This window comes from Dama dama, chromosome 16 (assembly GCF_033118175.1).
Source record: "Dama dama isolate Ldn47 chromosome 16, ASM3311817v1, whole genome shotgun sequence".
NCBI lineage: Eukaryota > Metazoa > Chordata > Mammalia > Artiodactyla > Cervidae > Dama > Dama dama.
Window position 1 is genome coordinate 29,164,032 of NC_083696.1, and position 25,751 is coordinate 29,189,782.

General features: G+C 44.8%; 1 protein-coding gene across 6 annotated transcripts in view; it reads left to right on the forward strand.

Moving 5' to 3' along the window:
* The window catches only part of PTCH1 (patched 1), a 69,255-nt gene extending 47,643 nt beyond the window's left edge, over positions 1-21,612 (forward strand). For 5 of the 6 annotated variants that reach the window (XM_061163676.1, XM_061163674.1, XM_061163675.1 and 2 more), the window contains 9 exons: positions 2,675-2,817; positions 4,832-5,015; positions 6,487-6,767; positions 8,199-8,336; positions 11,115-11,257; positions 14,770-14,869; positions 15,435-15,689; positions 17,285-17,846; positions 18,742-21,612. In XM_061163676.1, coding sequence (XP_061019659.1) covers positions 2,675-2,817; positions 4,832-5,015; positions 6,487-6,767; positions 8,199-8,336; positions 11,115-11,257; positions 14,770-14,869; positions 15,435-15,689; positions 17,285-17,845 — 1,805 coding nt within the window. In that variant the 3' untranslated portion in view covers position 17,846; positions 18,742-21,612. The remainder of the gene's footprint in view (positions 1-2,674; positions 2,818-4,831; positions 5,016-6,486; positions 6,768-8,198; positions 8,337-11,114; positions 11,258-14,769; positions 14,870-15,434; positions 15,690-17,284; positions 17,847-18,741) is intronic. The other variant, XM_061163680.1, reaches the window with a different exon arrangement.
* The last annotated feature ends 4,139 nt before the right edge of the window (positions 21,613-25,751 follow it).

Here is a 25,751-nt window from a genome sequence, read left to right on the forward strand (position 1 = left end):
CAAAATACAGAAAGTATCTCAAATGTCACCTTTAAACATATATGCAAATGAGGTGACCTTGGTGATAAAAACCATATTGTACAAATGGTGTTTGTTTATATTTCACACCGAGTTACACAAATAAAATTTAGATTAACATTTTCTTTTTAAACTCTTGTATCAAAGAAAAATTGACAATAGGGATAATTAACTCAAAACTTCACACTAGGAAATAATTTCTGGTCTAAAATATTTTAAAAGTTCTAGCCAAAATTTCATGTTTTGCTGTAAAATAAGTGAAGTCACAGTTCTTTCCTGCAGTGCACGTGTTGGAATATGAAGTGTTAGCCAAGGGAAAAGCAAATTCCTATTCCTTGTTTTGTGTCAAGATTGTATAATGTGTGTGCACTTAGGCCGAAACTTATTACTTGAGGTTTTTGATAATTAGTCAGAAAATAATATACTAATTATGAAAGAACTTAGCTTTTCTGTGAAGTCAGTGATTATTTTTCATTCATCCTGAAGCCCCAGCAGAGTGAATGGTGAGTAGGGGCCAGCAGCTTCAATGATGAGTTGAACTATAAATAGCCAGTGAGGGTGATCTCCCCAAATCAGATCCTTCTTTCTTTGTCTCATTCAAGGTTGTCTTCGGAGTATAAATATCCGACAACCACGCTCAGATTTTTGGGGCCCCCTGTTTGCCACTTTATATCATTGGTGCCCATGTTAGCTCTGCTATCTTATTCTTGAGGCTTCAACAAATGCGTCCGGGGCACTGCAGTGCATTCAGAGCAGTTCAAAGCATCCGTGGTTCAAGCCAACTCTGGAAGAGGGTGCCTCTTCAGAGGTTAACTCCAGCACTTAGCTGCTGTGTGGCTTTCCTTACATCACTTCACCATCCTAAGCCTCGGTTTTCTCATCTGTAAAATAATACTAGCAGGCTTAAAAACTCATGAGGTTTTAAGAATTAAATGAGAGGTAATCAGTGTAAAATGCTCAGACAGCCCCGCACTCACTATAAGCCTGAGCTGTTCCTCAGGATTAGCAGGTCAAGAGGAAAGGGTTAAAGTGCCATGGAAGCCACAAAGTGATGAAAATTCTATTATGGTGAAGAAACCAGAACAGGCCTCTTTTCTGGGGGGTTGTGGGGTAGAGGTGGTTTTTTTCTCTCCTGTTTGTTTTTTCCAAAAACCAAAAAAAAAAAAAAAAGGCTTTAGGTAATAAAATAACATCTGTTCAATACTGAGGGCTGTGTGCATGCCTTGCCATGAAAAACAGTCTGTGTGCAAGGGCAGCACGGCCGTTCCTGGTGGTCTCCCCACCCGGCCTTGCAGCCGCTCCATTCTCCCCAAACAGGGCCTTCTTTCACCACGGAGCCCGCGGGCCTCGTCCCCAAATTGTTCCTGTGAAAACAATGCCCACAGCAGAGGTTTAGAGAAGATCAGACAGAGAGAGACAGAGAGCGCGAGAGAGGGTCTGTGCTTTCCTCTTCCCTCAGCTTCAACCCCCACTTTGAGCTCTAAACACGGAACCAGTTCTGTGTGTTGGGAGGCGTCGGGGGCGGGGGGTGACTTTGAAGTGACTGAAGACCCTCCGTCCATTCTTACCACGTCTAACCTGTGCATGTGCAGCCGGTTCAAAAGACGTGGCTTCTTGGGGGCTGGGACTCTGGAGTTCTACGTGGGAGGTGATTTGGGGGTGCAGGGCAACGAAAGGGGTGAGGGTGTCGAGGAGACTTGTGTGCGAGCCAGCAGTTGCTCAGCGCCTCAGGCCGGGTCACCAGGGCCCTGTTTCCTCTTCCAACACGCTTATCTCTTTACAGCTGTAGCCAAACCGTCAGGTCTGTAATGATGGTTTTGATTACAGAGGCCAAGCGCAGCTGTGTGTGGTGGGCTCGCCCATCCCCCAAGCCCACAAAGCTCTTTCCTTCCCCCTCCCCGGCCTTGCGGTTTGTCATCTGTTCTCACAGAGCCCCCTTGTATTGGCCTGTGGCTTCCTGTTCTCAATCTGATCCAAATTTACCCTGTGAGGTATTTCCCTGCACACACGCGCACACAAGATCCGTCCTCCCCCCCTCCTCCGCACCCCCTCTTCCAGGAAGGGTGGCAAAGAGGAAGAGAACAGTCGAGAGTGAATAGGTGTTGGCTGTGATCTTTACACAACCTGGCAGCCGATCCCACAGCTTGTGTTAGCTCCACAAGTCGAACAGATGGAACAAATTGACAGAATCATGTTCACTCACCCTGGGCTGGAGAAGCAACTCAGTTGCTGTTTGAAGTTGGGGGGTTTGAATGTGTTTTTCCTGCTCTGAATGGAATTTCTGGTTGTATTGAAGAACCCATGGCTTAGTACCTAACGTGTAACAAAACAGTGTTTGAGCCTTGTGTGTCTTCCTCACCCAGCTTTCTCTTGCTTTCTTGTGACCTGGGGGAGAAGAGGGGGAGTTTGGGGTTAAACACGTGTATTTGTTTCCTAGAAATGAATATTCCCTCCCTTCTGCCTATTGAAGCAGTGATTATCAGCAACCTGAAGTTCATTCATGAAACACATGAGTATCAGGTGAAATCAAGAATAAGCAGAATACAGAGTGCTTGGAGTTGATGGCAAACACTCGCCTGTCCTCAGCCTACCCCATTAGGACCAGAATCAATCTGGTTAAGAGTTATAATGTATTACACACATTTGCCTTTTTTAGGACTTCAGGATGCATTTGACAGTGACTGGGAAACCGGGAAAATCATGCCAAACAATTACAAAAATGGATCGGATGATGGGGTCCTTGCCTACAAACTCCTGGTACAAACTGGCAGCCGTGATAAGCCCATTGACATCAGTCAGGTACTCTCACTTTACACCTTATACCTTGGGAGCTTCGGAGAGAGTTGCTGAGCAGGGCTTTGGGGCTTTTGATCCCACTGGATAATTGTGTGGCTGCAGGCAAACCAGAGCGCCTCACCTTGCTCATCTGTCAAATGGGGACAAGTGTGTTACTTACCTTCAGAGCAGTTGTCAGAACAAAGTATAGTTGAGGCAGTGCAGATTCTTTGAGATGTGAGACATACTGCGCTTCATTGTTCTCTTTTGAATTCTAGTCCTTGTCACCATGTCAGTCTTGGTTATATTCAGACTTGGAAAGGTGAGTCATTTGGGTAGCAGAATTTGAAAAATAGAAGTTGGGGTGATGGATGTGTTAGGAGAGGTTGCTAGCAGGATGGGAATATTTGTTAGGTTTGATTCCTTTGGGTCACTGCGGCCTGAGGGGTAGAGGAGGACAGACAGATTGCTCTGTCATGAGTGAGGCAGACGGAAATGCAGATCTTTGGACTCTCCGTGGACTCACTGTTGTGCTCACCCCCGAAGAACAAGAGCTGTTTCTGTTTGGTAATCATATTCTCTAGCTGCATTTGCCTCTTGGCTGTGACACTTGGATTCCAGCATATCCCCTCTGATTCCTTGGGCATACTGGTGAGGGCATTTGGACCCTTCACATTTCAGAGGAGTCCAGCCCCACTCCTGGCTTCCCCAGGTCCTCCTCCCTCCGTTCTTTGTAGCTTACTTGCTTCACCTTCAGGCAGAAAACCGTCATGCTAATGATCTTCCCAGCAGCTCTGTTTATTGTCTCCCCATTTTTGCTGGCATTAAAGGTGACAGATTTACAAAGTACATTGTTCAGAGTTATTATGGAGTGTGAACTCGGTGCTTTATGGCCGCATGCGGCATGCTGTCAGGCTTGACAAGCATGCAGGCAGAGGAGTCTGTCTGAGAGATGGCAGGGGGATGCTGGGGGCTGGGTTGGTTTTAGGGCCCAGGGACACCGTGGAACAAATGTGATTGGGCCAGGCCGCCAGACATCATTTCCTCTGCCTGGGAGGGAGAAAAGCGTGCTATGTGCACGGAGGCCATGTGAGCTGTACTATGTAATTCCAGAGACGGCTTGAAGACATACAGTTGTTACATATCCTGTGGATTAATTGAATCCAGATCCCTGAAATTTAGTTCTCTCACTCTCCTCCACTTTCTTCCTTTACTCTTTGCCTATTAACTTCTGTCACTGGTGTTTTTCATTTCGTTAAAGATGAAAAGCATTGGAACCAGGTCTCCATCTGAAGTAAACAGGAAAAAATATATGCATACATACATGTGTGTCTGTGTGTATTTCTCTCTGGATGTTTTTCGCCTATACAAGGCCTACAGACAAGCTCTAGAGAGAGCATGGTGTTTATTTGGCTTTCTCTTAGGATGTGGCACGTATGCTAAATGTGACTACCTCGCTCAGACTAAGATTCCCAGAAAGACCAGGATTATGCACCCGTCCCTTCTACTTTCTGGCGATGGACATCTTTTGAATACACAGGTCATAGGAGGCTAGTGTTAGCAAAATTTATACAGATGTTGTTTTATTTTTATAGCTCTCCTCCATTTACTGGGTGGCATTTCCTTCAGTGTTAACAGCAGAGGTTAACTGCACACAGACGTGTATGGGGATTCTTGCCAGGTTTTTTTTTCCCCCTTCCCCTCCTATAAATATGTTTCTCCAGATTGTTCATTCTCTGCCTTGGCTGCAGACAGTCTTTTAGCGTTCAGATTTAATTGGTTCAGTCAATTCCTGGGCCATCTGCCGAACTGTGTGTGTGTGTGTGTATGTGTGTTATAAACATGCCGATTATTGCATTCTCTGATAAGTGCATTTTAAAAGGAACGTAAGGTGTTCTGATGGGATTTTCTGCACTTGCAAACAGAGACATTCTCTTCTTTGTTGCAAATGCTGATGCAGTCTCTGCTTCTCTGTAGGCAAGAGTGTGTTGAACCCAAGCCCCCACTCTGAAAGACTCCCGTTCTACCCATTTTGCAGCTGACTAAACGGCGCCTGGTGGATGCAGACGGCATCATTAACCCCAGTGCTTTCTACGTCTACCTGACTGCGTGGGTCAGCAACGACCCTGTGGCTTATGCTGCCTCCCAAGCCAACATCCGGCCTCACCGTCCCGAGTGGGTCCATGACAAAGCTGACTACATGCCAGAAACCAGGCTGAGAAGTAAGTAGCCCTCCACTGGACCTGCTCGCTGCTGGGGGCTCCTTGCACCCTGTACTTCCAAGCTCAGTTATAGCCCTTATCCATTGACACCAATTAGGGTTCAAAAGTGTAAACAGAACAGTGTATTTCTTTTAGTTCAAAACTCGGGGAGACAGATGAGGATGTGTAATCGAATACAACTCATGCTCTATCACACTGAGAAATAAGAGTCTCTAATCTCTCTTTGTGCCTTTGAGTCTAAAACATCCACCAGGCATCTCTCCTTAATGCCAGCTGTTCCATGTGAAAGCTGGGGACGCCTCCAGGTTGAGTGTTGTTTTACTATTGCAGAGTTTTATCACTGGGGATTATATGTTTATCTTAACTTTGTCAACTCTGGTGTTGAAGGGATTTTTGGCAAGTTGAGTCATTCCTATAAGCCACCAAGCACCTGTACTCTGTCAAAGCTGTTTAAACCGGAGCAGAAAAGTCTGTATACAACAGCGTCCTCTTCCTTTCACCTCTCAGCCCCAACTTTGAAAGGTGGTTCTGGATGGATTTAATTTGCATCTATGTTAGAGATATTAGTTGCTTATACCGTGGGTATGAGGCTGAGGATGGACGTGAGAAAGAAGACAGGTCCCTTTGCGAACATGGCTGGAGAGCGGGCGGGTTGTGCTTCCCTGTATCTAAACCTCAGAGCCTTGTGGCAAGCAGCCAAGGCTTGTCTTAATGAAAATTTATAGTTGAGATTATAATAGGGCAAATCATGTTTAGCAAGTCAGCTGAATGACCCCAAAGGGTCTGGAACACACAACGGCAGTAACTAAATGCTTGTTGTGTGAGGATTTCTTCCCCTGCTGCTGAAGACTTAGCATTGCATTAAAAAAGAAGCATGGAAGGTTTAAGTGTGTAAGATCACTAAAAGGATAAGAAAGTTAAGCATTTTTCTCAGTAAAGCATGACTTTCGAGTTATTTTATTCTCATAAGTGATTAAGTAAAATGGTTTGAACTTAGTGTTTTCACTTGTGTCAACTGAACAGAAAAAAATGTTACCACAATTGAATTCTTAAGTTGTTTAGACCCATTACAAACAATGACTGCTTCTAGAAGATTAAAAATCTAAGGGTCAGTCAATACACAGATCTCAGTCTCCTCCTCCACCCGCAACCCCCCCCCCCAAATCAAAAGTTGATTATCATTTAAAATTTTTTAAACCAAAGACTGAAACTGTAAAGACCTTAAGACTACCAAGACTATCACTGGTATTGTTTGTCCTTCACACTGAAAGAAGAGAAGTAAGCGGACTTTCTTGCTGAGTTCTTTCTCTCCTCATTGCACTTACGGAGAATCTGGAGACTCGCATCTGGGAGGCTAACAGTGGGACGCTTGCTGCATTTTTCCACCTTTGGATGGAGTCTGTTTGCCTGTCTCGGTGCTGCCGGGAACCCCTGGCCCACGGGCCATCTCCCTGCTGTCTTTTCTGTGCAGTCCCCGCAGCAGAGCCCATCGAATACGCTCAGTTCCCTTTCTACCTCAACGGCCTGCGTGACACCTCGGACTTCGTTGAAGCCATTGAGAAAGTCAGAGCCATCTGCAGTAACTACACGCGCCTGGGGCTCTCCAGCTACCCCAACGGCTACCCCTTCCTCTTCTGGGAGCAGTACATCGGCCTCCGCCACTGGCTCCTCCTCTCCATCAGCGTGGTGCTGGCCTGCACGTTCCTCGTGTGCGCCGTCTTCCTCCTGAACCCCTGGACGGCCGGGATCATTGTGAGTTTATTCTAAGGGTCTTTGTGGAAGTCAAATTCCTTTCAGCATAGCTCTTTCTGCAGCCGGGAAGTTTTGTTTATGTCTGGGCCTCGGGGGGAGGGTATAGATTGCATCATCCATACTGTATTTATTCTACTGGAGGTGGCGAGGTTCATGCTTAGGTAGAGTCTTTAATGGCCTTAATCTTATGTCCCCTCTCCTGTAGCATTAAACTTTTTAGGTAAAGATAGGGGAGTTTTTGAGCACACTTTCCATAATAGAGCTGAGTGTATATTGATACAAACACTCAAAGCATAACTAATTGTTTTTTTAATTCAAGTGTCATTTTGTTACAATACCCATACCAAATATAGAGAAGATTCTTCTAAATGGAGGGATAATTAGAGAAGTTTGGATGGTGGTGTATGGATAAATCATTTTAGAGATGGTTTTGTGTGGTGTATTTGTTTTAACTCTTGGGGAGAAATGATAAAGTATTGCCAATCTATTTTTTTTTGCATTCTTTCTCCGAGTATAATGCTTGCAGGTTTGAAGCTAGTTTCGTGTAGAGTCTAATAAAATCATGGCAGTGTTTAAATTCCATGAACTGTGGTATAGCCTTCAAAATGCCAAAATTATAAAAACAGAGACCAGGTCTTGTTTCTGCACCATAAGTCTGTACAGCAGGTATGTTTAAAGGTAAATGTTTAGTCTGTAGGAGTTTTCATGGTACTTAAGCAATTGATGTTATCCATCTTTCATTAGCTTATTAAAAGAAAGCAAAGGGAACTTTTATTGTACTTGCCTGCTTGCCCTTCACTGCCTGCTGTCCCCCCACCCCCAGAAGGAAAGATCATTCTCTCCTTCTCTTGTAAAGTTTATTGTTTTATTTGTATTTTCTCCTCTCTGGCCCAAAAAACTCCAAAGTCTACCTCACGGATTCTTTCCATCTCCCTAGAAATTTTTACAAGGCAGATGAAAGAACAGCAAATAAAAGCTTTTCCCTGGATTTAACTGTTTGCTTTGTCCACCCCAGTGACTCCACATTTCTTCAGAGTGAAGGGGCTGTAACCTGACCCTCATCAGCTGACCATACGTCCCCTCTCTCCTAAGTCATCCTCACTCAGCCCACAGGCTCTCCAAACAAAAGCAAAGCAACTTCTACATAAAAGAATATTTATTCAGCCTGTCCTATCAGCTTTCTTTAGGATGGAGGGCAAGGCAACCAAAAATGTTTCAGCTCAGTTACAAGTTGAAGGATGATCTCTGATGGTTAAGATCAAAACAGAAGGAAACGCCTTGTTTTAAACTGTATTAAATGTGTAGCCAGCAATGAGTACATATGGGTATAAGTCTTCATAGATCACACTCATGGAATAGTTTGGAAAGAATTTTTGCAACACCCAGAGTGTGTTTGTGCCCAGCCACTCATCCTGTGTGTTTTTTTTAAAGGTGACAGTCTTGGCTTTGATGACAGTTGAGCTCTTTGGCATGATGGGCCTCATTGGAATCAAGCTGAGTGCTGTGCCTGTGGTCATCTTGATTGCTTCCGTTGGCATTGGAGTGGAATTCACTGTTCATGTCGCTCTGGTAAGGGAGATGGTTTCAGTGAAAGCCATGAAAAGGCAACCTGTTTCCTCAAACTCTTTTAGTTTACAAGTTGGGAACCTTTTCATTTTCTCCACCATCAAGGAGCACATCTGACACCTATCACAGCAAAAGGCTTGAGAGCACGGACATTCCCCAGGAGTGGCTGCAGCTCAGCTGGACTCCTTTCCCTCTGAGGAAATCTAAGAAGCAGGTCATCAAAGGTGGAAGGTAGCCGGGCCGTGTCAGCGGTAGACAGTGTCCTTGGTGTGTCCGAGTGGGCCCAGAAGGATTCTGCTTATTTGCTGTTGGCAGTTGTGGCACAGGTCCTAAAGGTGTCAGCTTTTCCTAGACAGATGTTATACTAAGTATGTGTGTGCACAAATACATACAATTTTTAAAACCACAGTAATAAAGCGGGAATAACATGAGACCATACTCACAGGCATGGTGGGCAGGCATAGTTGAGGGTGAGGTGAATTGGCAGCTAAGGAAATACCCTGGGGCTAATGAACTCCCCACCTGAGCACCACCCCCCACCCCAGTTCCTTCGACCTCCCAGCCTCCAAATTCGTGACAACAGAACATAAAAGAATTAGTGTTGCTCTCCATAGGGATCTTTCCCCTCTCTCTCTGGGCCCAGTCTTGTGAAAAAGGAGGGTGAACTTCAAGAGGAGTCTAATCCATGAGACAAGTCCATCCTATACATTTATCAGAGAATTATTTAAAAGCCCCACAGTGATGTGTAAATTATGTTCCATCCACACTTGTGTTTATATCCGAAGACCTTGGGTTTACATAGGCGTTCAGTAAATACTTATTGACTGAATAAATACTGATGTTTGGAGTGCTTGGCCAGGAAACCTAGCACTGGACTTGGATCACATTACTTCTAGCCTTGCTTTTGCAATCTCTAGCATTGGGCTCAACACGTGGCATATGTGTGTCTACACATGGGTGTTTACTACTTTTTGTTGTCCTCTTTCAGGGCCATATTTATGCTACTTAGGGATTATAAACTTTTGTATTTCAGAAAGAATGTTTTATTGCAGTTAACCTGTTCTTCCCCTAGTATATAATAAAAAGGTGATAATATAGAAACAGTTCCCTAAATCTTGAACCTACCCAAATTACTTTCCTCAGTTGAGCTGGGAAGGAGGGGGGATTTTTAAAAAGAAGAGCTTAGAAATTAGAAAACACATAATTATAATATAATTTCTTTTAAAAGTGAGAAAAATTTATATGTGAGTTAGAAATCCACAAATCATTTTATTCTGACGTGAATGAAAACCACTCTTTTGGGTGGCTATCATTACAGACGAGGGTGGTCCTAGATCAGATTTTCGTGGTGTAAATGCAAATATCTTTTCTTAAACTGTTGCAGCACCCTGGGTCTCTGAGGTAGTAAGAACATAAATATCCATACCAGTGTTGAATAAACAGTGAAGGAACGCCTCTACTCCTCATGCAAGATTTAATCCTGAGAATTTAAGGAGTCTCAAGAGCCAGCTCGGCTTTGTGCTGCTAGCCCAAGTCTTCATCAAGAGACTATCCACACACAGGACATGGCATTCTTACCACATCCTGTATGTGAAAGTCATCAAGGGATCAGTGGGTATCTGGCAGTTTATTGTTCCAGTAGCATTAGTTGTGTGCAAGAAGATCAACTCAGTTCTGGCCCTTATGGTCTCATGGCCCAAATACAGCACAGACAGCATGGTTCCAGACCATTTTGGTGCTTTCCTCTCAGGAGAAAAAGATAACTACTTTGACCCTACAAGTCTCAACTCTGAAAGAGCATCACTTACATAGACCCCACTTTAGAGAAAAGTAATACACCTTGGTACACTTTTGTGTAGTTTCATTTCTTCATCCATTAAGCAGTCCTTAATGGACGTGTCTTTCCCCAGGACACATATGCCACCTGCAAGGGCTCCAGGACCTTTTCTCAGCACATCCCAGAGCAGCCTGCCCTTTCAGGGAGCAAGCTTGTGCCAGGCTAAGCCCTCTGGGGGGAACAGGCAGGGTGTAACAGTCACTAACCCACATTAAAATGGTCTTGGGTCATACTCTCAAGCCAATAGTGTGATATGCCAAGACCTACACTAGGTTTCCATTTGGTGTCAACAATGCCCTTGACCTAGAAGACCTAGAGAACCCAGAAGAGCTGGGACATGTCCACCCATATTTAGAACAGGCTTGATTGAATTTCTCATGATGCGTTAATAGTACTTACATGTCCTACAAACATATTAGTCTGAACACAGTGACAGAAATTCTAACCTCAGTATAATCATGAGGCAATATGTACTTGGCACCTTGGTGCTAAGCCCATTTTAACGTAAGATCTTGACCTTTCCAAAAACCGGGAGAAATGCTGTTGCTTTCACAACTAGAGATCTTCCATGTGAATAACATAAGATCATTCACATGGGGAGTGAACTCAAGGGTGAGTAACAGTGAAAAGAAGGGAACATTTTGCTCATTTTTGTATAGTTTTGGCATCATTTTTAAATTTAAAGTAAAGGCTCTTTCCGTCTTTTGTTGTTGTTCAAGATTTACATCAATACCAAATACAGTCCATTATCATTAACAGGTCAGTTTAGTGTAAGCCTAGATTTAGCCAAGTTGAACAATCCCAATTAAACATTCCAATAGCTAGACAGTAAGATCTGAGGGGTACAGTGGAGTCAGATGAACCGGCTTATAGCATTTAAGACGAAGCTGGCCATTGACTAAGTGAAGTCCAGGAACCTGATCACCCGAACTCTCGTTGCGCAGGCCTTTCTGACAGCCATTGGTGACAAGAACCGCAGGGCCGTGCTTGCCCTGGAGCACATGTTTGCGCCTGTTCTTGACGGTGCTGTTTCCACTCTCCTGGGAGTGCTGATGCTTGCAGGATCTGAATTTGATTTCATTGTCAGGTAAGCCTTGTTTTCTAATGTGTTCTCTGTAACTTATTTCCTTTTGTCTCTGGGCGATTACAGCTTGTCTTCATTGTGACTCTTACTTCCTGCTGCGCCTGCCCCCACCACAGCTTTACTGAGGTATAATTGAGAAAAAGTGTATATATTTAAGGGGTACAACATGGTGTTTTGATATACATAGATATTGTAAAGTGGTTGTCACAATCTGTGACTCCACTTTCTTTGAGTTTATTAACTCCAAGGTGGCACAGTGGTAAAGAATCCACCTGCCAGTGCAGAAGCCGCAAGACACTTGGGTTTGATCCCTGGGTCGGGAAGATCCCCGGGAGTAGGAAATGGCAACCCACTCCAGTATTGCTTGCTTGGAAAATTCCATGGACAGAGGAGCCTGGCAGGCTGCAGTCTGTGGGGCTGCAAAGAGTCGGACACAAATGAGCACACGTGCACACGCTGAGAGGCATAAGAACAGGCTGTCTTCTAGAGCTGTTTGGGGGAATATCCTGGGGACAAAAGATGGAAGGTTCGGGGCTAGAAACAAAGGCAGCTCTACAGCTTGACACCACATCCCAGCTATTGGTATTGAGGTTAGAAATACCAGCAGAAAGAAATGACCTGGTTCCCTTTGACTGACTAAATTTGACCTTCCATTGTCCTTCAAAACTGTAGAAAGGAAAACATGCAGAGACCTAAAATTTTCAGAAATTTTATTCTTTTAAGAAGTGAAGACGGCATACCTTGATTTCATGTTCAAGTTCCCACTAAGATTTAAGAAGCATTTCCTGTATGACTTTGGTGTCAAATTTTTAAAATCCAAGCCTCATTTGGATACATCTTTCTATTTGGATTTCATGGCAAGCAGTTCCTGGTGAATTTATTTAAGGACTTGACTTTGTGAAGTATAAAAGGAGAGCAAGTTTTCCTTTTGAAAAGAATTTGAGAACTACAGGGAGAGACCATTTTCTTCTCAAAGAGCCTCCACAGCTTCTTTAAACAGCTGCTCTTGGATGTAACCCTGCTGCTCTGTGGAGGGTCGAGGCTAGAATCATCAATAAGTAAAAGATGGTCCAGAATTAGGACCATAGTAAAGCAGAATGAAATGTGAGTAATGACTGGATTGTTAGGGACACGTTGGTAATCTAGAGAGAGAATCTAAACCGGCTTTCCTGGTGTGTATGTTGTAATAGGACTTTAATTTCCAAATGAAAAAAAAAAGGATTTTAAGGATTTTAAATTGTAGCCAAAGTTTCTTTATTATGAAAGAGGATAGGTCCTTGGCATCATTTTGGAGATTTAGCCTTCCTAGAATGAGTGCCAGGGTTGGCTCACTGTCGTTTGGGTGGAGAGTGAGTGGAGAGGTGTAGAGCAGTACTTCTCAAACTATAATGTGCTCATGAATCATCGGGGCTCTCTGTAAATGCAGATCAGACTTCATTGGGGGTGGGGGGCGGAGTCTGAGTTATTAACCAGCTCCCAGATGATGGTCCTGTTGCTGATCCTCTCAGCAGAGAGGACTGATCCATTAGCAAGCCGATTAGTACACCTCGTTGACCAGTATCAGATAGATATATATGCCTAAACTAGAAGAAGGTTTTGGTCTGGGTTTTGTTTTGAGCTCTTAATTTGATGTTGACTTTTTCTTTATCTGAGCATTAGTAGTTGTTTCTCTATGATGTACAAACACTACGTCAAAGAGAGATTCTTTTGTGTAATTTCTCATTCAACACAGTATGGTGAACACCTCGTAAGTGTCATTTCTCACAACAGCTCAGCAGTAACATTGTCCTTGTCCCCCTCTACATAGCTGTGGTTTATGGGGGGGAGAGACAAGGTCACAAGCAATTCAAAACCATGGGAAACAGAGTGTGATGGGATCTCAGAGGGTCTAACTCAGCCTTGTGGGGGGACGCCAAGGGAGCAACAGAGAAGAAACTTAGCCTGAATTAGAGCAACCATCTGGGACCTGGGTGGAGGGCAGGATCCCAACTCTCTCATCTAACCCATGGCTTCTTGTTCTCTCCCAGAGATAGCAGGGTTCTTGTTTCAAGCACTTAAAAGGGCTTCCCATTTTCTAGAACTGGATGGATTAACCTGATAAAGCCCTCACTGAGGTCGACTAAATGAGCAGACATTGTATACACTAAGCCGTCAGAAATCTAATTGGTCTGTTTATTCTACCATTAGATGGATGGGATGCAAATGTCTTAATGCCTGCTGCTGATATATGCCTCAACCTAAAGTTCCAGCAGTTTACATTAGTGCAAGACATCGGCTGCTTGGTTTTACTAATGCAGCTCAGAAGTTTCTAGTGTTTACAATAGCTGTGAGGTATTTGTATTTTTATAGAGATTCTCTCTCCTTTCATCTAAGGGCGAAACATATATAGGCACAGCGAAGTTTGGAGCCTGTTCTGTTTTATGATCAAGAGGACCATTAACATATAGATATCTTGCCCTCCCTCTTCCCAGAACATCCTGAGCTCTCCCCCAGCCCAGCCCCCTTCCAGCAAAATTGCCCTAGAAACCGATAGTTACAGAAACGCATGCTTGCATGTAGCCTTCTGCCTCCAGCTGTGTGGAACATCCGCCAGCCACCCTCCCTGGCTGACAGGTTCACCTTGGTATTCGTGAAGGATCCCAGACCTTAGCCCTCAATGGTGGGAAAGCAGGGCCACTTGTGCACTCTCCTCTTCTTCATGGTGCTGCAGCCTTTATGTCTGAATTGGCTGACGCAAAACAAGAGTATTCAGAGATGCTAAATTGTTCAACAAAAGATTGGCCAGCAGAGCAACCCGTCATTGTGGACCGCCCTCCCCCGAAAATGCCCCAGCAACCACAGAATGGGCAGTGTTTTCTTTGCGGAAAGCTGGTTCCAGTGTTCTAAAAAGGTCGCAGTTGGAGCTATTTGGTAAAACTGGAACTCACAGAATTCTCGGCAGAAAGTTGTGGTTAATGAAAGCCCAGGGAAAGCCTTACCTGATACACTGGAGACTTAATTAGAGATTCTGCTCTAAGATGCAGAAGCATTTCACAGTGGATTAGCTGCCTGCAGAAGTGGGCCGCTTTTCCTCCTGGGCTAAATTGTTTAAATTCTACACCCTTCACTTCATTTGTTTGCTTCTGCTGGGTTTTCGTGAACGGGGCCCCTCTGCATTGTGTTTGTGCTTTCAATCTGCTCCGCCATTCAGTTCCCATTCCATATTTTTGTGTTTGTGTAACACATTCATAAATAACATCACATGCCATGAGATTTCAGCAAATTAACAACCTAATTTTTTTTTTTTCCCTCCCTTCATGAACTAACACTTTGGGTTGCGGAATGCAGTCCTCAAAGTCAGAAGGTTAAAAGAAAAACGAAAGTAATCCTGTGCCGGGTTTGAACTGAAGTTTTGTAACAGCCTTTTCACTGGTGTGGGTTTTGTTCATTTTTGGCTCTGACATTTGGACCCTTGAAGGGTACCTTAATTCACTTTTGCCATGGTAAATGTTCCTGTTTTCCCTTTTATCTTTAAGGTACTTCTTTGCTGTCCTGGCAATCCTAACAATCCTGGGTGTTCTCAATGGACTAGTTTTGCTGCCAGTCCTTTTGTCCTTCTTCGGACCGTATCCTGAGGTCAGTAATCGTTGCTGGCGTCATGCGCAGCCCACAGGCCATCTATATGCTGTTTTTCCTGGTGTCAGTCTTGATTTAGACATTTAGGTTTATCCCCATTTTCTAGTTGTTTACTTTATCAGTAAACAATTCAATAACTATAGCTTTTTTTTCTCTTAAAGTTTATTAGTGTTGGAGGATGTTGTGTTGGTTTGGTTTGGTTTGGTTTAGGTTGCTTTTATTTTGGTTTTTTGAAACTTGGTGATTGGCAACCTAAGTGTTACAGGTCTCTATCAATGAAGCATTTTCCACTCAAGATGAATATCTGGGTTTGAACAGGACTGAAAAGGGCACAGCCTGCCTTTCCAGTGTGTGAAAGCGGAGGGCAGTCCTTTTGCTCCAGCTGTCAGGCCCAAGGGTCCTCGAAGTGGCAAGGATCGGGCTCAGTGAATACAGAGTACGTGGGAGGCCAGGAGGGGGAGTGAGGGAGGGTAGCAACCTCTGAACAGCACTGTGCTTTGAGTCTTGAGTGTAGCCGCCAGGTAAGTGGATGATAACACCTGACACATGGAATCCCCGTAAATAGGTGTCTCCAGCCAGCGGGCTGAACCGGCTGCCCACACCTTCTCCTGAGCCACCCCCCAGCGTGGTCCGGTTTGCTGTGCCCGCCGGTCACACAAACAACGGGTCTGATTCCTCTGACTCAGAGTACAGCTCTCAGACGACAGTGTCGGGCATCAGTGAGGAGCTGCGGCACTACGAGGCCCGGCAGGGTGTTGGGGGCCCTGCCCACCAAGTGATTGTGGAAGCCACGGAAAACCCTGTCTTCGCCCGCTCCACTGTAAGTCATAAGGCACCCCAGGAGGCAGCCCCTGCCTGCTCTGAACAGCAAAGCACAGGATGCAAAAAAAAAAGTATAGGTTAGGTAGAATCATACTATAAAAATGTCAGTTTCATATGGTTGTATCTCATACAGATTGAAAAGGGCAGGGGCCAGTATTGGAGACTACACAAAACATCCATCAGCATGTGTCTTATTTAAGAACCAGAAATAAAGCATGCCTTGCTTCCCTACCCACCCTCCCACCCTTATTTTAAAGCTACGTACATTGTAGGATGATACTTATTTTAAAATATAATGGTATTTTTATTGCCAGCAGAAGTTATTTTTTCCCTTCCACCTCTGTTACCTTTAATTGCCCTTAGGCTAAAATTACTTCAATCACTATTGTCTGAGACTTCACCAGAAGCTTTTATGGCTCCAAGCTCCCATTCTAGGTGGCTGGAAGGAGTGGAGAAACTGAGAACCAGCTTTCAGTAATTCAGGAAAACCATGAGCAGCCCAGGAGCCTCTTCTCAGAGGCTCTGAGAGCCCCGGCCACATTCTCCCCTCTCTGTGCTCCTTAGGATGTTCTCAGCCCCCCAAGCCTGGAGCACAGCACACAAAACCCAAGGAAGGTTCTAAGGCTAATGTTGCTCCAACTGGGGGCCTCCTGCTGTCCCTCCAGGAAATGGGTATTCCAGTCTCAGGCCGGAGCTGCCCTTCCATGAAAGAGAGAGGGGCCAACCAAATAACCTGAATTTTCCTCCTCTTACCCCCCGTGACGACGCCTGCTGAGCTGCAGTGTGAATCTGGTTTTGTTCAGCGGGAGCCTAAAAATAGGTACAAGCTGAACGACTTTGAAGTTGGTCACGGTCCTTTTGATTGATGTGGCCACTGTGTTGCTCCATGCTTTGTATAGAGACCCAGAAACCAGATTCCTAACAACAGTACAGAGCAGTGCTGCTCCGTAGAACTTTCTATGACAATGCAAATGCGCTCTCTGCCTGCACTCTCCCGTGCAGCAGCCGCTGCCCACATGTGGCTGTTGAGGACCTGAAATGTGGCTAGTGTGACTAAGGGGCTGAAATTTTAATTTTAGTTAACTTAAATGTAAATAGCCATCTTCAACAGTGTAGGTATAGACAGTGCTGGCAACGTCCTGCATGTCGGTGAGCCAGGGCCAGGCACTTGGCAATTTTAGAAGAGGAACCTCCAGATCTGACTCTACCCAGCAGGGCGGGGTGGCAGACTGTGGGAGGGAGGCAGCTGGATGCTCAGACCACAGCCCTGCATTTCTGAGCAGCAGCCCTGTGCATCCAGCCAGCTGTGCTGGAGAAAGCCTACACGCAGGGTCCAAGTAGGGCGCGCCTCTGCCACGTTGGTGAGGTTCTAAGAGAATGGGTTTGCGTCTGTGGGTAGAAGGCCCTTGTTAGCTGCCCGGGGCACTCCCAGCCACTTGTGGGGTTGACTGGGCTCTAATTCAGAAAGAGCTGTGTGTGGGTGGCCAGGCAGGAGCCAGAGCCAAGAAAGAAGACGGGGCTGGGACAGCAGGGGGTGGCGCCCAGGCTGGGGCTCGCCCTGGGCCTGTTTCAACCTGCCCTTGCCCCCTGCAGGTGGTCCATCCTGAACCGAGGCCCCACCCACCCTCAAATCCTCGACAGCAGCCCCACCTGGACTCAAGGACCCTGCCACCTGGACCGCCAGGACAGCAGCCCAGAAGAGAAACCCCCAGAGAAGGCTTGAGGCCGCCTCCCTATAAACCGCGCAGAGACGCTTTCGAAATTTCTACTGAAGGGCATTCTGGCCCTAGCAATAGGGACCGCACGGGCCCCCGGGGAGCCCGTTCTCACAACCCTCGGCATCACAACCCAGCGTTCACTGCCATGGGCAGCTCTATGCCCAGCTACTGCCAGCCCATTACCACCGTGACGGCCTCGGCGTCCGTGACTGTGGCCGTGCACCCTCCGCCCGCCCCCGGGCCTGGGCCCAGTCGGAACCCCCGGAGCGGGCTCTGCCCAGGCTACGAGGACTACCCCGAGACTGACCACGGGCTGTTTGAGGATCCCCATGTGCCTTTTAATGTCCGGTGTGAGAGGAGGGAACCCAAGGTGGAGGTCATTGAGCTGCAGGACGTGGAATGTGAGGAGAGACGCCGGGGCAGCAGCTCCAACTGAGGTGGGTGGGGCCGGCGCGCAGGTGGGCGGGGCTCTTCAGTGGTCCCTCAGCTTCCATGGAGACGTGGGTTTGATCACTGGGTGGGGAAGATCCCGTGAAATAGGAAATAGCAACCCACCAACGTTTTCTTGCTTGGAAAATTCCATGAACAGAGGAGCCTGGCGGGCTACAGACCGTGGGGTCCCAAAGTTGGACACAACTGAACACACATGCTCTCAGGGACTTGGAGGGATGCAGATAGAGCATCCTCCTGGGGCCCCTGGGCACTGATGTGTCGCAAACAGTGACCTCTTAACCCGCAGGCAGGGTTTCCTGTTCAAGCTTAGTCATCCTTGGAGAACCAGTGGAATTCTAAATTGGGACTATCCCTTTACTGGGCTTCCCTGGTGGCTCAGAGGATAAAGCATCTGTCCGCAGTGCGAGAGACCCGGGTTCGAACCCCGGGTCGGGAAGATCCCCTGGAGAAGGAAATGGCAACCCACTCCAGTACTCTTGCCTGAAAAATTCCACGGATGGAGGAGCCTGGTAGGCTACAGTCCATGGGGTCGCAAAGAGTCAGACATGACTGAGCAACTCCGTTTCTTACTTCACTTACTGTAAGCTTGTGGCAGGGGAGGGCGTTGGTGCATCTCAACAATTCACCTATTTTTCAGTCTTCTAATGCCATGTAGCAGCTATGTCTGATGAAGGCACATCACAAAGTGACCACATCCCTGTCCCCAGCCCCCAGATCAAGGAAGGGATCATAATCTGCCCCTGGAAGCCCCTCATGCCCTCACCCCAGCCCCCACCATCCTGATTTCTATACCTTAGACTCATTTTGCCTGTGATTGTGCTTTATGAATATGGACTCATAGACCTGTTACTTTATCTGACTTCCTTTTTTCTTTTAAAGGGTGAGTAAAATCTGAAGCAAAGAGGCCAAAGATTGGAAGCCCCTCCCTACCCCTACCCCACCCCACCAGAACTGCTTGAAGAGGAACGCGGAATTAGAAAGGTGTGCTGTGCCAGAGAGCAGTTCATCGTTACTGTAACCGATTGTATTATTTTGTGAAATATTTCTATAAATATTTAAGAGGTGTACACATATGTAATATACGAAGGAATGGATGTAAAGTAGTGTGATTTACTGGGGTTTCTCCACTCCTGCCTCCAGAGTGGGCAGTGGGGGGATCACAGAGGGGCCCCTCCCTGTGTGTACATTGGTCTCTGTGCCACAGCCAAGCTTAACTTAGTCTTAAATTTCAGCATATGTTGCTGCTGCTTAAATATTGTATAATTTACCTGTATAATTCTATGCAAATATTGCTTATGTAATAGGATTATTTTGTAAAGGTTTCTGTTTAAAATATTTTAAATTTGCATATCACAACCCTGTGGTAGTATGAAATGTTACTGTTAACTTCCAAACACGCTATGCGTGATAATTTTGTTGTTGTTTAATGAGCAGATATGAAGAAAGCATGTTAACCCCGGTGGCTTCTCTAGGTGTAGTTGGGTGCGATTCTCCTGTTTGGCTGTGTGTGTGAACACGTGTGTGATTTCCTAATGTACTGTACTGTGATTTTTTTTTTTTTTTCTTTTTGGTTTCTTTTTACTGTCTGTAACCTTTGGTGGGCTCTACCTTAGGCCGAAGAGTCAGGATATTTCTAGTGCTAGTGGTGGTGGAGGGCTAGCCCTATACATCGCCTTATCCTTTTGCCAGATTTGCTTCAAGTTCAGGGCATCTCTTAAGATCATTGGCTGCCATCCAGACACCCCAACTCATGCTTCAGAGGCGATGAGTTCCTTTGCATGGACCATTGTGGTGTATGTTGGAACCTCAGGGTACAGAGCTCACACCTCTTCATCTTCATTGGTATTAAAACCTAGAAAACATGCCTAGTGGGGAGCCTCAGCTGGGCTATGAGCATATCCTTTAAATATGCAGCCTTCATTATACCTCTCTTGTAACCAACACATAGCACACACATCCACAGCACACATGCACACACACACCACCACCACCACCACCCAAGTTTAAGAGTGGATTAGAAGTCTTTTGGAGACAATGACCTCTTAATTCTGGGTCTACAATTAGCCCAGAGGTGATGTTTTGAGTCCCTACAATTTAAACTCCCTCTCTTGCTAAATTGCACAGTTGGTTGGGGCTTTCTGGATTTTTTTGCATCCTCTTTATATAGTGAGCATCCAATGTGGTGATATGGAGTCAGAAATTCTATAGGATATGAGCTTCAGAACAATGATTCTCCACATGTTAATACTAACATTATAGGTGCACGCTTCCTAAGCAACTCATCTCCCTCCTCTCACCATCATTAGTACATTTACTACAGACTAGGAAGATGCTAATTGCATACCACCCCCCCCCCCCCAATGAAGAATGTATATAGAGACATGTCTCTCAACCAGGCATTATTTTTAAAGATTTGCTTCCATATCAATTCTGTTGCCTTACTCTGAGGTTTGGTCTTCCTAGGCTCTTAGCCAGAGACCAGCAAGTGTTGGGAAGCACTTGGTACCCAGACTAAGCTACTGTAAAGAGTGCACAAATGGCAACCCCCATTATGCCTCCTGTTTCACATGGAAAATGTTCATCAAAAGGCAACAGCCCCCAGTAGTACCGGCAGTGTAGTGACCTCAGACTCTGAAACGCGCCACAAGACTGTGGCTGCCAAATGTATGCGTTAATATGCCCGGGGCCCCAGTGGCCCCACCCACTGCTACTGTTTGGTGCCTCTGTCAGCTACACTGTCTGTCTACCTAACACTAGGCTCTGCTCAGAAAACATATATCCTGCGTTCAGGAGAGAGATGATGCAGAATTCAGAGGTCTGCTTCCCTCTGGCTTGAGGCATGCCTCGCTCCTTTCCTGAGCCCAGCTTGTGTGGTGCGTGACTGCTTGCCTGGCCCCTGCTTTCTGCACAGCATAGAACTTTCTCCAATAGTCACATTGGCAAAGGGAGACCTCGGGGGCTGGCAGGCAACCAGAATTTCTCTCTCTCTTTTATAAAATAGTTTTATTTTGTCTGTCTTGTTTGTTCATTTGGATGTTTTAATTTTTTTTTTAAATCTTTGCTGATATTTATAATTTTGTATCATAAGAATGTTTTCCTACAGTATTTGTCATGCCAGTTTATAACAGAAAAATGCAGGGATTTTATTTCTATTGGAAACACTATTACAGCTATGTTTTACTTTGGAACAGAATTTTTATTTGTATAGAGTGCTTACTAATGTTAAATAGTTCAGAGTATATAACATTTTCATTAAGGACTCATGGTAGGTTTTAGTGTAAGGAGTTTAAAGGAAATATTCAAACTGGGTCTCATTGTCTGCCAGTTTTGGCAGGAATGGATTTGTGTCATTTCAATTACAAAGATAAAAGTATGCCATATAATTTATTTATATGAAAATTTATTTTTGTAGTGTACATAGTAGTCATCAAGTCTTTTGACAGAAGTATATTTTTAAAGAATTTATATGTGATGAATCCATAATGTCTGGAACTTTGCTGAGACATGAATGGGGCACACTTTTCATTGTAAAGTACAGCAAGGAAAAGAAAATGTCTTAACAGTGTTAAGAGAGTGAGATTGAGTGAATATTCATGCAGTTGTGGAATGTGTATTAGTTACAATTTGTGACCTAGTGTGGTTCTCATTTTAAACCTCGGAAGGCAAAAATGTACAAACTCTCTAAATATTAATGTTCAAACACTGATAGAAATTCTAACATGAATAAAAAATAATATAACTTGTTGGTTATGTCTTTGTTTATGGAATGTTTTTTAATTAGAATATCTTACAAAGGTAGTTAGCATGGCAGGTCATCGTAAACTTCGTTGTTTTTGTCTGACTAACCTTATTAAATACTCATTTTTTGTTCTTCATGGAGGAATTATTGACATAGGAAGAGTTCTACATTTTTATTTTCTGTCACCAGGAAAGCTCCTAAATTACCTTTCAAAATGATCCCTACTGTCATCTCTTAGCCTTTTTTAAATTGTGTGTGTGTGTATGTGTGTGATGCCTAATAATTAGAGGGAATATTTATAAATCCAATTTAGTGATTATTAAAGGAAGGTATCATATTTAAAAACAGTATAGCTGACAATATGGGACTGATTGAACATGATACAAAATATTTTTTCTGAGTATTTATCATATGATTATATCCTATCTTCATCATGTTCTTGTTCATCGCTAAGTCATGCCCAACTCTTTGCAACCCATTTTTCTTCATCATAGGGCTGGAGAAAAGTAAGACTAGAAATAGCATCCTCATTTTACAGCTGAAAGCAGGGAGTGGTGGGAAGAACTCAAATTACTATCAGCATATGGTGAGGAGTCAGCAGACTACAGCCTATGGGCCGCCTGTTTATATAAAGATTTATCAGAAGACAGACACACCCACGCATGTAGAGATTGTCCACTGCCACTTACTAGCTACATCAGCAGAGTTGAATAGTTGCAGCACAGACTATATGGCCTGCTAAGCCTAAAATATTTACTAACTGGCCCTTAAGAAAACATTTGCTGACCTATCTTAAGGTTACCCTAGCCCAGTGCTGCTCACATGGGGTGGCTGGATCAGCGGCACTCACATGCTTTGGAAGTTTACTAGAAAAGCAGATCTTCAGGGCCACCCCAGACCTACTGAGTCAGAATCTTGGGACTGAAGCCCAGGAATCTGTGCTTTCATAAGCTGTCCTGGTGGTTCTGATGCACCAGCAAAGGCGATCTCTAAATTCCTTCCAGCTGAATGTGGCCTTGGTTCTATAATTTGACTCGGGCTACATGGCCAATGCAGGCCAGATCTGGAAGCAACTTAGAGATCCTGACTCTGTGTGGTCTTTCCACAAAAACACATGTTCGTCTGTGGGAGAGTGGAGGCCCGTGAACTCTGCATCTGTGCCTGAGAGTCAAGAGAGGAATTCCCTTTTCAGTGCTCTGCTGCAGCCACGGGGCAGTGAAGGGTGTGGGCCGATAACCCAACAGGCCGGGGGAAGACAGAGGTCCATGCCAGGCCAGACCCTCTTCCACCCTTCCCACCGAAAGTCATCTGAAACTTCAGGGCCTGTGTGGCCTTATCTGTATATAAATGCATGTCCCTCATAGACTTCTGAAGGTTGAAAACAATGGTTGTGAAGAGGTCTGGACCAGAGGGGACAGGAAGAGTCAACTGAAAGAAACCACCTCTGGACCTCACACTGAGTTTGGTTCAATCACCACCTTTTGGCCTCCAAGGCAACATGGGCCCTCTCATGTATGAAACAGTGAGAGCTTCTAGGGAAAGGTTTTCAGGTGTACAGTAAACTGACCAAGGAATAAGGTGTTTGGGTAATACAATGTCCTCTTTAATGGATACTTTACCTGGGGGGGAAAAAATCATAAAGTATTAAGCAGCATTTTCTATCTTATCTAATCTCATCTTCCTACCTCAGGGGTAAAGTTCATACAAAATGTTCGCTTGGTTCATTCACAAGTCATGGGGAATCTGTACTCCCTGAAACTGAGCGTGTAAAAGACTAATTACATTAATTGGGATTCAAATTGAGAGACACTTTCTTTTCAATGTGTTTTTTTATACCACTAAAATGACCGTTCACTGCCATCTAATTTTATATTCTTTATAAATTACATATACCTAAGTCAGCTAACTTAGTTTTTCATATAGGCCTAATATTTAATCAGATTTGTGTCCCCAAATCCACCGTATTTATTCAGGACTTAGGTAAACATAAGGCCCCATTTTTTTTGGCACGATGGACATATTTAACAGCTTCGGGAATGCTGCATGCTGCTAAATTTCGGGCAGCAGCCACATTGATGTAAAGGCAGGTGTTTCATTTTTGGTAACTGGCAACTGACCTCCCAAAAGGAGAAGTGGAGATGGCCTATTAATCATCCAAAAAGAATATTTGCCAAGTTTTAATTACTTTTAATGAAGGCTGCACCTAATGAGAACATGCCTTGAACACAAATATGTTAAATTGTTCACATTGTCACTATGGAAGGCATGTTTGACATCTTTTCTGCAGAGGTTCCCTGCTAGGAAATTACAATAACTGCCATCATAAGGATCTTGAAAGGACATTCTGGTCTGTTGGGAACATGATGGACCTCAGGAAAACAGAGGGACCCAGGGAACTCTGCTACAAAAAGAAGTGACCAATAGAGATACCCCAAACTCAGCTTGATGTGGCCAAAGCGATAAATTCTACAGGGCAGAGTGTTACTATCATTGATTTATGCCTTCTCCTGCGGGATTGAGACCTTTCAGCCAAGATGCTGTGAAGGGAACCACATTGTAGAGGCAGTATTTGCCCTGAAAATGAGACACCCCAGCGAGCAGAGTCAAGAAGAAGCAACCACAGCCACATCCTTCTCAAAGTCAGTTAAATCCCTTTACAGTCTTTTTTTCCCTGGAAAGCATTCTCTTCATTCATCTCCTTCCTATCCACAGGATTGACGGTATACAAGTGTGATGTAAGCTACCAACAGGGCAAAAACAAAGGCAAATAAGAGTTCACACTGAAGTAAGCCCATGAAATATCTCTGTCAACAGCACCATCTCTGTACACAATGTACAACAGCTTGTATTTTGTGGAAAGAGGGGTGGTAGAAGAAAAAAAAACACATAGAAGAAAGAAATTGATGAGCAAGTTCTGACTGGTGAGTTGTTATATAATAATGAGGATTGCAGCATTTAGCCTGAGATGCCAAAAGAATAATCTTTCTAATTACAAAGTTCAATCAGCAGCACGGGTAGGTGGACTCCTGTTGAGAGTCTCCTTTGAGCAAGAGAAGGAGCAAGATGAGGCAGGAACAGAGAAAAGCAGGAGACCCCCTGCTATGTGTTGAGAGAGAGAAGAGCTGCCTCCGTAATTAGAAGAGAGAGAAGAGAGAAGAGGGGCACACTCAGATGTCCAGAAAGTGAGGCCAATCCTATAGGAAAAACCATGAAAATAAGGGAGGGGTATGAAAAAGACTGGGTGGAAAAAATTGTCGAGAGATGGTCAGAACACCCATAGGCTACAAGAGCAGTTGCCAGACCATAACACTCATATTCTGACTGCTGCAGTGTTGATAAGCTCACTTGGCCCTTCTACCAGTGAATGCTTTATCTTTTCCTGTACAGATCCCACCTTCCATGGAATCATGACAGGTTATCATGAATCTTGGGAGTTGGCCATGAATCATGGAAGACCAGGGCTTCCCCTGTGGCTCAGTGGTAAAGAATCCACCTGCAATGCAGGAGACTCAGGTTCAATCCCTGGGTCGGGAAGATCCCCTGGAAGAGGGCACAGCAACCACTCCAGAATTCTTGCCTGGAGAATCCCATGGACAGAGGAGCCCGGTAGACTACAGTCCATAGGGTTGCAAAGAGCTGGACACAGCTGAAGCAAACGAGCACACACGCAAGCACACACAGAAGACTAAAGCTATATGAGTCCACTTTCATCTTGTATCTGAGAAATCTGGAGACACCGTGACATGTCTAACACAAACCAGCACCTTCAGCCGCCAAGTCAGATTTAGAACATCTAACATTCTTCTTCTCTCTTATTGCCCTCATTCCACCTGCATTTCTTTTACGTGATAATTTCAAAGGGATGGGTGACTGCTGTCCACACAACTGTAACAGCAGAGTTCTGGGCCTCTCGGCCACCATGGGCACATGCATGACCATGAACACAGAGTCTACGTCTGCAATAAATGCAAGCAGCTGCAATTGGGGAAGCAATTAGGAAATCTTTGAATTATCCTTCTGATTTCACTTAAATTCCAAAAGCTAATTGGCTAAAATATTCCTCCATAATTAGAAGCAATTAATATGTGAAACTAGGTTTGCATTTCACAAGAGAGTTTGCATTTCATGATTAAAATCTCATAGTTCATTT